This window comes from Schistocerca piceifrons, chromosome 3, assembly GCF_021461385.2.
Source record: "Schistocerca piceifrons isolate TAMUIC-IGC-003096 chromosome 3, iqSchPice1.1, whole genome shotgun sequence".
In the NCBI taxonomy this organism is placed as follows: domain Eukaryota; kingdom Metazoa; phylum Arthropoda; class Insecta; order Orthoptera; family Acrididae; genus Schistocerca; species Schistocerca piceifrons.
Genome location: NC_060140.1, coordinates 648,694,087 through 648,708,802, shown reverse-complemented (window position 1 = coordinate 648,708,802; position 14,716 = coordinate 648,694,087). Strand labels below are relative to the sequence as shown.

The following is a 14,716-nucleotide window of genomic DNA, read 5'->3' as shown; positions in this document are numbered from 1 at the left end:
TATGTTTTACATTGCAACTCATTGTTCTGTATATGACACAAGTGTAGGGTGGAATTCATTGCCGGCCGGAGTGGCCGTGCGGTTCTAGGCGCTACAGTCTGCAGCAGAGCGACCGCTACGGTCACAGGTTCGAATCCTGCCTCGGGCGTGGATGTGTGTGATGTCCTTAGGTTAGTTAGGTTTAATTAGTTCTAAGTTCTAGGCGACGGCCTCAGAAGTTAAGTCGCATAGTGCTCAGAGCCATTTGGGCCGTTTTTGAAATTCATTTCATGAGGCGTGTTGTCGTGTCATCAAATTAGTTAAGGTTTTCTTCTAATGAGTATTCATAGTTCTGCTTTTCTCTGCAGTTTCCTCCATCTCTTGTACTTGATGAAGTATATAAAACGCAAAACACGGTCGATATTAAAAACGTACGTGTACTGAGAGATATGGAGGCTGATGAAGTACGTTAGCTTATTGTCTTGATTGAAAGTGTCCGATAAGTCTGTAGAGGTACAGATAAGCGATAAGACCGGGGACACTGAATAACGTGAGAGCCAGTGCTGGGATCAGCCAAGCACAGCCATGTTGAAGGCAGCCTTACCCCTTTGCCTGCTGTCTATAGTTTGCGGTGCTGCGCCTTCCACGGCGTCTCGCAGGCTTCTTACACTTGAGATTAATGATCGGATATTGGGAGGTGAGGTCGCGAACATCTCCGATTACCCGTGGATGGTCTCAGTAGAGTACTTGGAGGCGCACCGCTGCGGCGGCTCCATCGTCAGCTCCAGCTGGGTGATGACTGCGGCGGCGTGCATCTGGGGCACCACCGCCAACTACTTTGCCCTGCGGGTCGGCACTTCCATTCGAGAGAGCGGCGGCACCGCCTACTCAGCCACGCAGCTGTTCTGGCACGACGATTACGATGCTGCCACATCGGACTACGATATTGGTTTCTTCCAGACCACTGATTCAATCTTGTTTGATGACAACGTTCAGGTACTGTGAACAGCTGCATGTCAGATTCATTCACCAAATACCTAACTAGTACAGTTCCAAAGCCTGATCATCATCTTCCGCAGCTGGATCCTTATTATTGCCATTTCTGCCTCAATCACTGCAGACCTGTACATAAAGGGTATAACGGGTATAAGTGCAGATACTTCTGTCGGTGACTGGGACGATGTACTGAACGACATTACATGTTCAACTTTTGTGGTCCTGTCCTCCTCAGTTGCGCGTAATACTACGGTATATTGATAATTTTCACTTATGGACCGTCTGACAGCAACTGAATAAAAAAAAATTGTGTTTTATTCAGTTGCTGTCAGACGGTCCATAAGTGAAAATTATCAATATACCGTAGTGACATTACGCGTGTAAGAAAATGGTTCAGATGGCTCTGAGCTCTATGGGACTGAACATCTGAGGTCATCAGTCCCCTAGACTTAGAACTACTTAAACCTAACTAACCTAAGGACATCACACACATCCATGCCTGAGGCAGGATAGGAACCTGTGACCGTAGGAGTCGCGCGGTTCCGGACTGAAGCGTCTAGACCCGCTCGGCCACTGCGGTCAGCTTTACATTTGTACTTACGTCACCTGAAGACTAACAATTGTAGCTATTGCATGTCATATGTTTTTGGGTTGGTTAATACCTCCAAGTACATGAGGCAAAAGCAAGCCACTAATGCTTATTTTCCCCGGGGAGAGCAGGTCAGGTATTGAAGTGTGGATGTGTGTACGCGAAACGGTTAGTCTATACTGACAAGCGTAGTCGATTTAGTGGTGCAGTTATGACTGTTAAGAAAACATCAGACCGTAAAGTTTGTGACATGTTTGTGGTTAGACTGTTCAATATAGACTGTTCAACACATAGGAAGAAACAACCAACACCCTGATGTGTGTGTATATTAAGATGCCGCATACAAAAATATCTGCGCTTATGTCCGTTACACAATGTCTAAAATAACATTTTTTATCAAACTGATCACTGAATTCTCCACGCATAGTTCATCGAGAGAAACAGTGCTATGTTCTAAGAGGTGTAGATTTTTGCTATCAGTAATTGTGTCACTCATTCCTGAAAACGAAATTATAATGAATCTTTTTATTTATTTACCAATACTTCAGTGAGGATACAAATTGTAACTCATTTTGGGAAACTCATATGTTTACAAAAACTTTTGGATGTTGTTGAGCAACTGTCATGCATTTCTTTTTGAAAGAGATACCGCCATCTGAAAGAGTATTACTATATTTATCTTCTCTCATATTTAGAGTTCGGCTTTTATGTCATTACCAAGTAATATACTAAAAGTTGTTAGACCATTATTATGTCACATCTGTCAAGGTAAACAAGACTAACACATGTCTTTAAGATGTAGCTTTCAAACTGTACTTGATAATGGCATAGAAGTCCAAATGTAGATAGTACAGAAGATAAATGTAGTAATTCAAAATCAAATGGCGGTTTACTTTGTCACATGTCTATGATACAGGAATCAATGTGGAAACGAAGGGTCTCCTGATAAAGTTGCACATCTATTAATCATTATATCACCTAATAAGTACGCTTTTTCAAAGAAATTCACTTTATGTTTGTTTCAAAAAAAGGATGTTCTCAGTCATATCTGGTGCTTTGATATCAGAGCCATTAGTTTCACTTTGCAAGTAAATTAGAATAAAATAGTTAACTGAATTCAGTTGGCCCTGCATACTGAAGCTGTTGCACTTTTCTACTTTTCATTGCGTTAGCAATCCAGTGATAACGTCGTCGCCCACTTGACTAATATTGTTTTTTTATTGACATACCTATCTGAGGAAACTTGGAAATTTTTGGTAGGTTTCTATGGGGCCGAACTGCTGAGATCATCGGTCGCTAGGCATACACACGACTTAGTCTAAAACTAACTTACGTTAAGGACAACACACGCACCCATGCCCGAGGGAGAACTAGAACCTCCGACGTGGAGAGCCTCGCGAGCTGTGACAAGGCGCCTATGAGTCCGCGGCTACCACGCGTGACTATCCGTGTTTGTATTGATGTTAAATTCTGTATTACCAGACGATATTGGAGTAGCTGTGTTGTTAAAAAGAACGATGGAATGTTCCTTCATACATGCAATCAGGCACTGCCGCGACTATAGCCGTCGTGAAATACGTGAAATACATTCACAGTTGCGAAAACGGACAACTGTTAACTGTTCAATGGAATGACGACAGTGAAAATTTGTGCCAGACGTGGGCTCGAAACCGGATATCCAGCATGTTCGAAGGACTATTACATCGTTCTTGTTAACAACACAGGCACCGCAACGTCGTATTTATCCGCCGATATCAGGCGCCGACTTTCAGTTAATATTTCCTCCCATGTACGGAAATTTCCTTGCATTGCCCTCTATGAGACCTACTGAATCACAGAGATACGAGAAATGAAGTATTTGACAATATACCAACATGAATAAAATGTTTTACAAACTGCGCATTACCAAACGAAGTTTTATGGTGTTTATCCTTAGAAATATTCTCTATATCATGGGTGGAATCGAGTAGAAATGAGTATTCAGCAAAAAATTTGTGTCACGCGTATTATGCATTTTTACAGCAAGATTTACAGATGCACATTCCGTGGCATAAAGTTCTTTTATATATACAATCTGTGCGGCAAACTGCTGTAATCATTAGTCATTAAACTCAGCATTTAAGATTCATAGCCAGCCGGTGTGGCCGAGCGGTTCTAAGCGCTTCAGTCCGGAACCGCGCGACTGCTACTGTCGCAGGTTCGAATCCTGCCTCGGGCATGGATGTGTGTCATGTCCTTAGGTCAGTTATGTTTGTTCTAAGTTATAGGGGACTGATGACCTCAGATGTTAAATCCCATATTGCTCAGAGCCATTTGAAATTTAGGATTCATATACATTAGCAGAGATCATCTTGTTTTGAGTAAATTAAGAATTATTTGAATTAAATACATTTATTTAACGCGCAAAGTGGCGAAATATGTGGCTGTTGAAATAAAAGAATACGCTCGACCATTTAAATGTTACACTTAGAGTAAAAATTAGTTTAACTCTTCGGTGCAGCACTCCATACAGAACCTTGACCTGTGCAATAATCGCTGTACCATCCCCACAATTATGGCCATACAGAACTTCATTGCATTCATGTTGACTGACGAAACTGCAGCAAACGCTTCTCCTTTAAACAATTTTCTGTTCCTTTTTACGAAACTGAAAGGACGCCATGAGTGTCAACTCACATAAGACAACTCTTTGACGTCGTTGTGGATGGAAATACGAGTAGGTTCCTCCGTGTTGTGGTTAGACACATAGAGCAATGAATCACGGAGTTGAACCCAAAGGTAAAAGCAAAATTCAGTGCAAAAGACGAACTAATGCATCCTAAGTACTTAAAATGTGCAGGGTGAAATAACGGTTGCATTCTGTTCAACATGATGTGCACCTCTGCATGAAAACAAGATAGGAATGCAAGTCTTATATGATAAGACATGAAGACTCCTGACCGCAGCTTTCAAAACAGGATATGTAGACAGTTCAAATACCGGCAGTATTTTCAATGATTCTTCCACAGTAGCCACTAGTTAAATCGTGTTATAGACCAAAACCAAGGAAATTAAATACTGATTTATTGCATCATTGATAAAGAACTGCCTTTTCGTTTGAGCACTGAAATTTAGTTCCTGAATTTCAAACTTACGGGTGATCGAGAGGAAAGCTGTTCCAAGCGGCACTAACTTACCATATGTTTTTGTTTTGTTACGTCTTGCCGTTGATCAACGTTTATTTGATACTTCGTTTTGAATGTCCCACTGAACATAAAAAAATATCCATAATGAAAGAAATGAGTACATTGGTCGATATCTACGAATCATATATGATCTGGTTTGATTATTACAGATTTTTAACGTGTTTTTATTACGTCGCTATCTTGTCTTTTAGTTCGAAACAAATTTTGCAGTTGATGTTGAGCGAACTTTGCGATGAGCTAGAAATCTAGAACTTTATATGTATCTCAGAAATGAATGGCAATGCGACATAAACTCCTTTTCTTGTCTATTGGCGGAGGGTGTCTTGTTCGCCGCTACTACGTCCTGACGAATTAGTCACTTGAATCTTTCAACGTAGCTCAGAACTCGATGACAATGCAATATCAACCTCCTTTCATGTCTGGTGTGTGTACCACTGCTATTTCCACCTTTCCCTGTTCCTCTTGCAAATATTTTGAGGTAAGAACTGTTGCTGGTAAGACCTCGCGAGAGCTCGATTTTCTCTAATTGTTTACCTCCAAGGACTTTTCGTGAGATAATCGTAGGAGGAAGCGACGTATTGGTTGATTCCGCCAAAGAGAAACTAAAATAATCCTGAAATTTACCATCTGTCACTGTAGTAGTTTCATCAAGAAGTTTGAAATAGATTGGGAAAAAGTTGACAACGTTAGGAAAAAATAGGTTGCTATTTACCGTAAAGATGACATGTTAAGATGTAGACAGGTACATTTAAAGACACTTAAACATTAGCTTTCGACTACAACATTCGTCAGAAAAAGGAAGAGAAAAACACCCACACATTCATTCACACAAGCAAGCACACCTCACGCAATCATGACCGTCATCTCTGGAAGCTCGGACCAGAATGCAAGAGGCTTCCTTGCTTGTGTGAGTGTATGTAAGCGTGTTTCTTTTTCTGACGAATGTTGTGGCCGAAAGCTAATCTGTAAGCGATTTTGAACTGTGCCTGTCTGCTACTTAAAATGTCATCTTTACGGTAAACAGCAACCTACCTTTACCTATCACTGATATTCCAACCAGGATTTTCCATTGTTTGAAAAAATTGATACACACAGGATTAAAGGCTGAAAAATAATTATTATAAAACATTTTTTTTTAATTTAACACATTTTTTAAAATGGACTAAAAAGTGTAAAATAATTTCTCTTAGCCCCATACAGATTCCTAGCCCCATACAGATATTCCTGAAAATTTGTGCTTGAGAAGTTTTAACAGCTATGAAATACTTGTAGAATTGAAACGAAAAACATGGGGGGGCATGCAACATATCATTGTTGCATGAGAAGTTCCGTTTCTTGCTATTATCTCTTGCATACACCTCAAGTTTTTCCTTTCAAATTCTGCAAGTAATTTCGTACCTATCACAAATTCACAAGCACGTATTTTCACGATCATGGGGTTAGGAATCTGTATGGGGCTAGGAGAAATTATTTTGTACTTTTTAGTTTGTCCTAAAAATGTTTCATATTAAAAATCTTTTACTTAAATTCGAGTGTTGCCCAGAAAGTAATACACCGCATTTTTTTCTCAGCCGAAAACAGTGCTATGAATGCAAAACGTTGTGTATGTATTATCTGAAGTCTCCTCAGTAAGGGCACCAAGTATCCGTCACTTTCGACAGATAGCGTAGCTGCAGAACAGTTTCAAAATGGCATCTGTAGGTGATGTACGTTACATGCAACGTGCCGTCATTGAATTTCTCACTTCAGAAAAAGAAACTGTGGGGAATATTCGCAAACGCTTGTGCCATGTCTATGGAGCATCTGCTGTCTACAGTAGTACAGTTAGTCGCTGGGCACCGAGAGTGACGTCATCAGAAGGCGGTTCGGCGGAGCTCCACGATTTGCAGCGGCCGGGGAGACCATCCACGGCCGTCACACCTGACGAGTTGCAGCGAGCTGATGTCATTCGCGGCGGGGAAGACGCATTACGACTGGGCAGATGGCGCTGCATCTGTCAATCAGGAAAGGAAGTGTGGATGCAATTACCCGCAAGATGGATCCGCGGTGTCTAACGGTGTGTCACAAATCGCACAGAAGAAATATTTGTCTTGATTTGTTGCAGTGTTTTCAAGCTGAAGGAGAGGCCTTATCGTCCTGAAATGTGACAGGTGATGAAACCAGTTTGAGCCCGAAACAAAACGACAGTCGATAGAATGGCACCATTCCCCCTCCCCATAGAAGAAAAAACTCAAAGCAACTGCTTCTGCCGGTGAGGTCATGAACACCGTGTTCTGGGACTGTGAAGGTGTGATTCTCATTGATGTGATGCCAAGAGGCGGTACCATTAATTCAGAAGCATATGTCAACACATTATCAAACCTTAAGACGCGCTTACGGCGACTTCGGTGGCATTGAAACCCAGGAGATGTTTTGTTGCAACATGATAACGCTCGGTCCCACACAAGTCTGAGGACTGCTGAACACATCGCATAACAGGGTCGGACAGCCCTGACCTATCCCCCTCCGACCTCCACTTGTTTGGGCCTTTAAAGGATGCCATTCGCGAGAGACATTTTGGGGACGGTGAGGAAGCGATCCAGACAGTAAAGCACTGGCTCTGCCACCTGGACAAGGGTTGGCACCGACAGGGCATAAGCGGCCTTGTTCGCGCTGGAGGAAGGCCATAGAACGGTATGGATATTACGTGGAAAAATAGGGTGTGTAGATAAAACACCATTCTTTCAATTCTCATTATGTTCAATAAAGAATTGTTGAACAAAACTGTCGTGCGTTACTTTCTGGAAACCCTCGCAATAATCACAATACTGAATATAAGAAAACACTGCTGCAGAAAGTACAGTCCCTTCAATAAATATAACACATAAACAGAAGTCAGTTGACAGGGTAGAACATACTAAGTTTTTGGGTGTACATATAGATGAGAATCTTAATTGGAAAATTCATATTTTGGATCTCATAAAGCAACTAGGTTAAGCAACTTTTGCGATCAGAATAATTGCCAATTTTGAGGATATAGAAATTTGTAAGTTAACATACTTTGCATACTTTCACTCTTTGATGTCATACGGAATAATATTTTGGGGTAACTCAACATTTAGACAGAAAGTATTCACTTCTCAAAAGAAAGCGGTTAGAATAATGTGTGGGGTTCATAGTCGCACATCTTGTAGGCATCTTTTTAAAGATTGGGAATTCTTACAACAGCCTCACAATACATCTACTCACTAACGAAATTTGTTCTCAACAACATGGACCAGTTTAAAAACAACAGTTATATTCATGATTATAATAGTAGAAAAAAGAAAGACTTAAACTATCCTTTGCTCAACCTATCTTTGGCACAAAAGGAGTAAAATATGTTGTTGTGGTCTTCAGTCCTGAGACTGGTTTGATGCAGCTCTCCATGCTACTCTATCCTGTGCCTCCTGATAACGACGTCCTCTTGAGTCGTCCCCTCCCGGAGATCCGAATGGGGGACTATTTTGAGTGCTGCTATAAAAATTTTGGACAAATTACCAGATGAAATAAGCTGTCTGACAGACAGCAGTAATAGCTTCAAAAATAAAGTGAAATCATATCTCCTTGACAACTATTTCTATACCATAGATGAATTCTTGAATAGGAATAAATAAATCTATAAATATAGTATATGCATTTTGTGCCATTTAAGGGAATGGGGTAAATAATAGAAATATTAATCTTTAACTCTGTACTGATATATATATATATATATATATATATATATATATTAAAAATTTTTGTTTCATATGTGCATATCTTGTGCACTTAACACGTTCCACATCATAACGGCTTTCGCACCGTGCGATTGATCAATGGTACACGCAACCAACTAACTAACTAACTACAGTAACTGGAAAGCTGACTTTCGGTTGACCAGAAACCATATTCAGATCATGCTTTTACCGTAATTTATACATGAGAAATATGACAGTGACAGACTCCATAGAAGAATCACTACGAGTAACTTGTAAAAATCTCTTAAATTTGACAAGAGCTTGTCTGTCAGGATTAGAGGCGACAGAAAAGAGCAGTTTTATTCGTCTTTATTTTCAACTGTTCGTGTTTTTAAGACGTAAGGACTCAATCGGCTTGCAGTTTGGTGGTTGGAAACTGAAACATAGGTGCCTAGTGCTCCAGGACAAGTAAAGCGGAAAAAAATTTCAGAGTATTTTTAAATTCTCCTAAAAGCTATCAATCTTTTCTCATGTGTTATATCTTGTTCTTATGTCCTTTAACTGGCATAAGCTTCGCTGCATCCTGTTAACGTCACTCTTTATGCAGCCTGTGGCTCTGGCAACTGAGGAGCTCGAGGCTGGCACGTCCGTGACGGTGAGCGGCTGGGGCAGCCTGCAACCCGGGGTCGACTACCCTGAGGAGCTGCACGCCGTTAACACGACCATCATCGACCGATCCTTGTGCAACGACACCTACGAAGGCCTCATCACCGACAACATGATCTGCGCTGGAGAACCAGAAGGCGGCAAAGACTTTTGCAATGGTGACCATGGTGGCCCACTGGTTGTAGACTCTACACAGTACGGAGTCATTTCGTGGGGCTACGGCTGTTTCTATCCACCATACCCAGGGGTCTACACCGATATTGTTGCACTGCGTTCCTGGATTAATGAAGCAATTGGAGTGTGATGAATATTTTCTCCCAATTACCTTCAAATGCTTGAGGTTGCAATATAACTGGGTTCTATTTGGAATTCTCTGTGGAATGTAATACAGCAAATTAGTGTAAATGACTCACCGATGGCGAAAGCGAGTCGTCTTCTTGGTATTAAAGTAGAGAAAGTAACTGAAATTTTCTTACCCTCCAAAATTTGTCCCACCCTTTCCCTTACACACACACAGAAGGGGACAGAGAGACAGAGGGAGAGAGAGATCTGATAACGATTATTTACTAAACGATCTTATTTAAATCCTTACCTACAATATGTCGTGTCGTGTGGAAGGCAGGGGACACCGTTTTACATGCATAACGACGATATGTTCAATTTATTGATGACAACATAGCCATGACCAAAAAATCTAAATTGAGTAAAGAAAACGTCTACAAGAAACAACATCAAGAAAAGAAGATTTATTCCGGATGGAAAGAGGTAAAGCCGTGAAACATGAAACTTTAAACATGTTGGATGTAGTTTCAGTAAGAGATTAAGGCCAAATCTGTTAAAGGGATGAAAAGATCTTGAATAGAGCAAGTTGCCCCACAACTAGATGGCCCCATGCTTTTCTACGCCTGTGTAGTCCACGAAGAGAAGTACTTGATATCTGCTACAGGACTTGGTTGCTAATTTGTACGGGGTGAAACCCCACGGGAATGTTTGCATACAATCTGCCTGTTGATAAATAAATTGAAAATTAGCGCTGGTTAATATGTGCCGAGGTGACAAAAGTCATGTGATACCTCCTAATATCACGTCAGAACTCCTTTTGCCCGAATTAATGTAGCACCTCGACTTTGCATGGACTGAAGAGGTCGTTGGAAGTCCTCTGCGGAGATACTGAGCTATGGTGCCTTCATAGCCATCTATAACTGCGTAAGTGTTGCCGCTGCAGGATTTTGTGCACGAGCTGATCTCTCGATTATGTCCATAAATGTTCGATGGATTCATGTCGAGCGATGTGGATGGTCAAATCGTTCGGTAGAGCTGTCTAGAATATTCTCCAAACCAATCGCGAACAATTGTGGGTCCGTGACATAACATCGTTGCTTGGTTGCAGATGGTCTCCCAGTAGTCGAACAAAACCATTTCCAGTCCATAATCGGCTCAGCTGGACCAGAGGCCCAGTCGACTCCATGTAAACACTGTCCCCACAATTACAGAGCCACACCAGCTTACACTGTGCCTTGTTGACAACTAGGGTCCATGAAGCCACATTTGAACCCTACCATCAGCTGTTACCAACTGAAATCGGAACTTATTCGAGCAGGGTGCTGTTTTCCAGTCGTCTGTGGTTCAACCGATATGGTCACAAGCCGAGGAGAGGTGCTGCGGCCGATGTTGTGCTGTTAGCTAAGGCAGTCACCATATGTCGTGCTGTTGGCTAAGGCGCTCACTATATCCCATTAACGCTAATTTTAGCCACACTGTCCTAACGGACACGTTCGTCATACGTCCCACATTCTTTTCTGCGTTGTTTCACACAATGTTGCTTGTGTGTTAGCACTGACAACTGTATGCAAACGCCGCTGCTCTCGTTCGTTAAGTGAAGGCCATCAGCCACTGCGTTGTCTGTGGCGAAAGGTAACACCTAAAATTTGGTATTATCGGCACACTCTTGACATTGTGGATTTCGGAATATTGAATTGCCTAATGAATTCCATGCGTCTAACTCCAGCCACCACTCTGCGTTCAAAGTATATTAATTCCCATAGTGCGGCCATAGTGACATTGTGTATGCGACACTACCGCCATCTGTACATGTGTACATCGCTATCCCATAACTTTTGTCACTTCAGTGTTTTGTCTTGAAGTACTCCTCAACTCCGTTGCACAGTTGCATGCTCCTTCAGGGGCCACTGTTATCTTTAGTTTTGATGGGGGCTACTTATTTATGGCTGACACCTAGAAACAGATTCTGACTTTTTTATGGTTTTATCCGTCACCCTCTCATGGTCTGCACGCTATTCTGGATTTGAAAATGAAAATGTTAGTAGTACAGGGCAGCCAGATGCCCATCCTGTTGGCACTCCAGCCCCCCTCCCCCCATCCTATCCCTACCCGGGATGTAAGATGCATACAGCTGCCTGTGTCAGGTGTCATCCATGTGAATGTGTGAGAAAGAGTTTCTAAATGCCTGCAAATCGTGTAACTGTGGCGGAACGTGAGTTTGAGTACTGTATTCACCTAGCGAGATGTGGAGAACCATCTAAAAATGACATCCAGGCCGGACGACAGACCGTGCCCGTCGTTAATCCACCCAGCAGATTCGATCCGAGTCCGACAAGCCTTCCCGAATCCTGGAAGTGGCATGTTAACGCTGGCAGCTGGCCGGACTGTTGAAACCGAAGAAGACTGCTACCAAGAACCAATAAAACGCTATACAATGACGATTTCTCTTTCACTTCGCAACAATTTGAAAGATATAACAATATTTATTGATAAACGGTCACCCGGAAATCCCGTTCCACTTGAAGATTACCTGTTTAACACCTACCAGAGACAAAAAAACTTTGCTTACCAGTATTTCATATAATTATTTAACTGATTCAATAATTTAAAATATTGTCAATATCTAATAATAAACAGGTGTACAGTCTTACATTAACTCATGTGTGAATAAAAATCCTAAGTCAAGATCGCACTCTTCTTTACTGGTTACCGATTTCGGCTCATTACCAAGCCGCCTTCAGATCTAAAAATCCAGAAAACTGCGTATAAAAGGTGAACAATAAGAAATACGTTCAGTACTTGGATTTCCATTACGCAATACATACCAGTCTAAAACTTTTAGTGTGTGACACTCATTACACGTCTTCGTATTTTTAGAGCTAAGTCTCCCTAGTTAAATAAAAAATATAGTGCCATTTGTACGGAGTACCGGACCTCAGGTTATAACAATATGTAACTGTTAGCTATTCACTGCTTTTATATGATGCATAGGTTCTAGAACTACCTTAGACAGTATGCAGTATGTGAAACACCAAGACCTTAAGCTAGATATGTATTATATACGTATTTTATGGCTTCTGTATTTCGGTCTTCAAATGTAACTTACTTCACGAATATGTTACGAAGTAAATTGGTATTTTGCTCATTAGTCATCGGCATATTTTATTTTGACATTTGTTGTACATGTCAGGAGTCCATGCTATATTCTATAACAAATAGCTAAGTATAAGGTCACTCTGACAAAACTCTTGTCTTTCGAGGTTATATTCTATCTTCTGCAACACTTAATCATGTAATGGCTCAGTTGTAATACTGCTTGTTAGTCACATACATGCTTGTTGGTTATCATAGCTATTGACCCAGATGGCTGCATCTGGTACCTAGATCTCGGCTTACGATATTATTTCGTCGTAATATTCAGCATCACAAATTTATGGTTTTGGTTAGTAATACTGTTAGATTATTGTATTTAAAATAGTGTTCCGTCTCCTGTGTAATTCCTGATTTTTATCATTTAATGAACTGTGTTTCCAGACTACAAATGCACTGGTATGGATATAATTTCTCATATTTATATCGTGTAAACGTATAAAAAACTTTCATTATATTAACTTCTTTTGTCTTATTAGAGTCCCGTCTGTGTTAAGTTGGTTGGCTGGTAGCGCTATCTGGCAGGCAGAGCTTTCGTGTAGCCATGACGCTACAATTCAGCCGGTTGGCTGACAACTGTCGCACAGACAGTTCCTTGTTCCTGACATGAATGTTAGAAATAATATCTAGTTTACATCAACTTATGGACGATGCAACTGTCATTGCTGTCGATCGTTTGTACACACATGTGGCAAAATGGGCATTGTAACAACATTTGCTCAGTGATTAACGTAATCAATTTACGTAACTATCTAAGATTTTCACTTTAAATAGGGTACTTGATGTTACCATATTTTTGCAGCATATAGTGGCACGTTTTAACATTTTTTCGGTTATGCCAATAGTCTTTTTTTTTAAAAATAAGGGCGACTTAGCTCTAAAAATGCGACGATGTGTAAATAGTGTCCCACAATGGTATGTATTGCATAGTGTAAATTCAAGTATTAAACGTATTTTTTACTGTTAACTTTTTATAAGCAATTTTCTGTATTTTTCGATCTGAAGGTGGCTCGATAATGAGGCATAGCTGGTTACCATTAAACAAAATTTGAGATCTTGACGTAGGGTTTTTATCCACAAATGACAGATCGCATATCTCCCCCCTACCCCCCTTTCCCAATTGACGCTGTCAAAGAATAACTAGATTAAAAGGCTAATACAATGAGGCAGGTATTAAATTTAGGAACTGCATACAGGATGCATACAGGTAGCCAACCACGTCACTACACGTGCAAATTCAAGCATTTTCACGCGCCAAATGCGATAATGTATAGTGATCTGTGCGTCAGTGAGTTACCACTTGCTGCTATGCTTATTACCCTACAGTGTGCCCTTTGCGGAAGTGATAAATTTAAGTTAGGTGAGCAAGAGCTACGCTTGTTCGGTTTGAGGAAACCAAATGGAGAACATGTTTGGCGATTTCGTATATGGCAGGCTGCTTGAATTTTCGTGCGCGACGGCCTGACTGGAAAACTTCATTGCTAAATAACTGGTAAAAGGGACAACGTATAGAATTTATTTGTTAACAACTATTTCTCAGCGCAACCTCTCCTTCAACACCTTTACAAGTTTTCAGACTGTTTCTGTCCACCCTGTATACGTCTTGAGGCCGCGTAACTCGCGACGCCCCAATTACCCAGAGTATATTAATCCGTTCATTGAGAACAATAGCACTTAGCGACTTCCAATATACTTTATACTTAAGGTCAAATCTTAATGAAATATTTCTTGCTGATCTCCTCCACCCAAAAAAAAAAAGACAGGAAAAGCGTTTATCATTTATTACATTTTCGCTGTTTATGCAGTAAAAGTTCACTATTATCATTACTCTTTTGCTACCAATTCCATTTGCAAGACATTTTGGAGTACTGGTTGAATCTGCAAATTTATATCACTGCATGACACACAGTTTATAGGGTAGTAGGTCATAAATATTGACATCAGTGAAAAAAACTAGCTTTACTAAAAATAGAGTGATTTTACAGCAGTGAAATCGATTCTGTAAGGAATCGGAGTGAGGATTACTGGTTTACAGCTAGTTCGTTAACACTAGTTCCTAACATAACTTATTAACATACTGACACTTACTTTTAACTGCTTAACATTGTAACACTTCCTTTCCAAAACGAGTGCGAAATACTGCAGCTACCTGCCTATTTTTAAAAGAAATA

General features: G+C 40.7%; 1 protein-coding gene across 1 annotated transcript; it reads left to right on the top strand.

Moving 5' to 3' along the window:
• Positions 1-708: 708 nt before the first annotated feature.
• On the top strand, positions 709-9,417 carry LOC124788934 (trypsin-2-like). Its single transcript, XM_047256220.1, has 2 exons — positions 709-975; positions 9,055-9,417. The coding sequence occupies exons 1-2, from the start codon at positions 709-711 to the stop codon at positions 9,415-9,417; spliced, it is 630 nt and encodes a 209-aa protein (XP_047112176.1).
• The last annotated feature ends 5,299 nt before the right edge of the window (positions 9,418-14,716 follow it).

What these genes read in the sequence shown, in the direction of transcription:
- LOC124788934 (XM_047256220.1), top strand. Translation starts at nt 709, where the DNA reads ATGGTCTCAGTAGAGTACTTGGAGGCGCACCGCTGCGGCGGCTCCATC. An exon ending in TGTTTGATGACAACGTTCAG is followed by an intron (nt 976 to 9,054) that starts GTACTGTGAACA and finishes CTCTTTATGCAG; the next exon opens with CCTGTGGCTCTGGCAACTGA.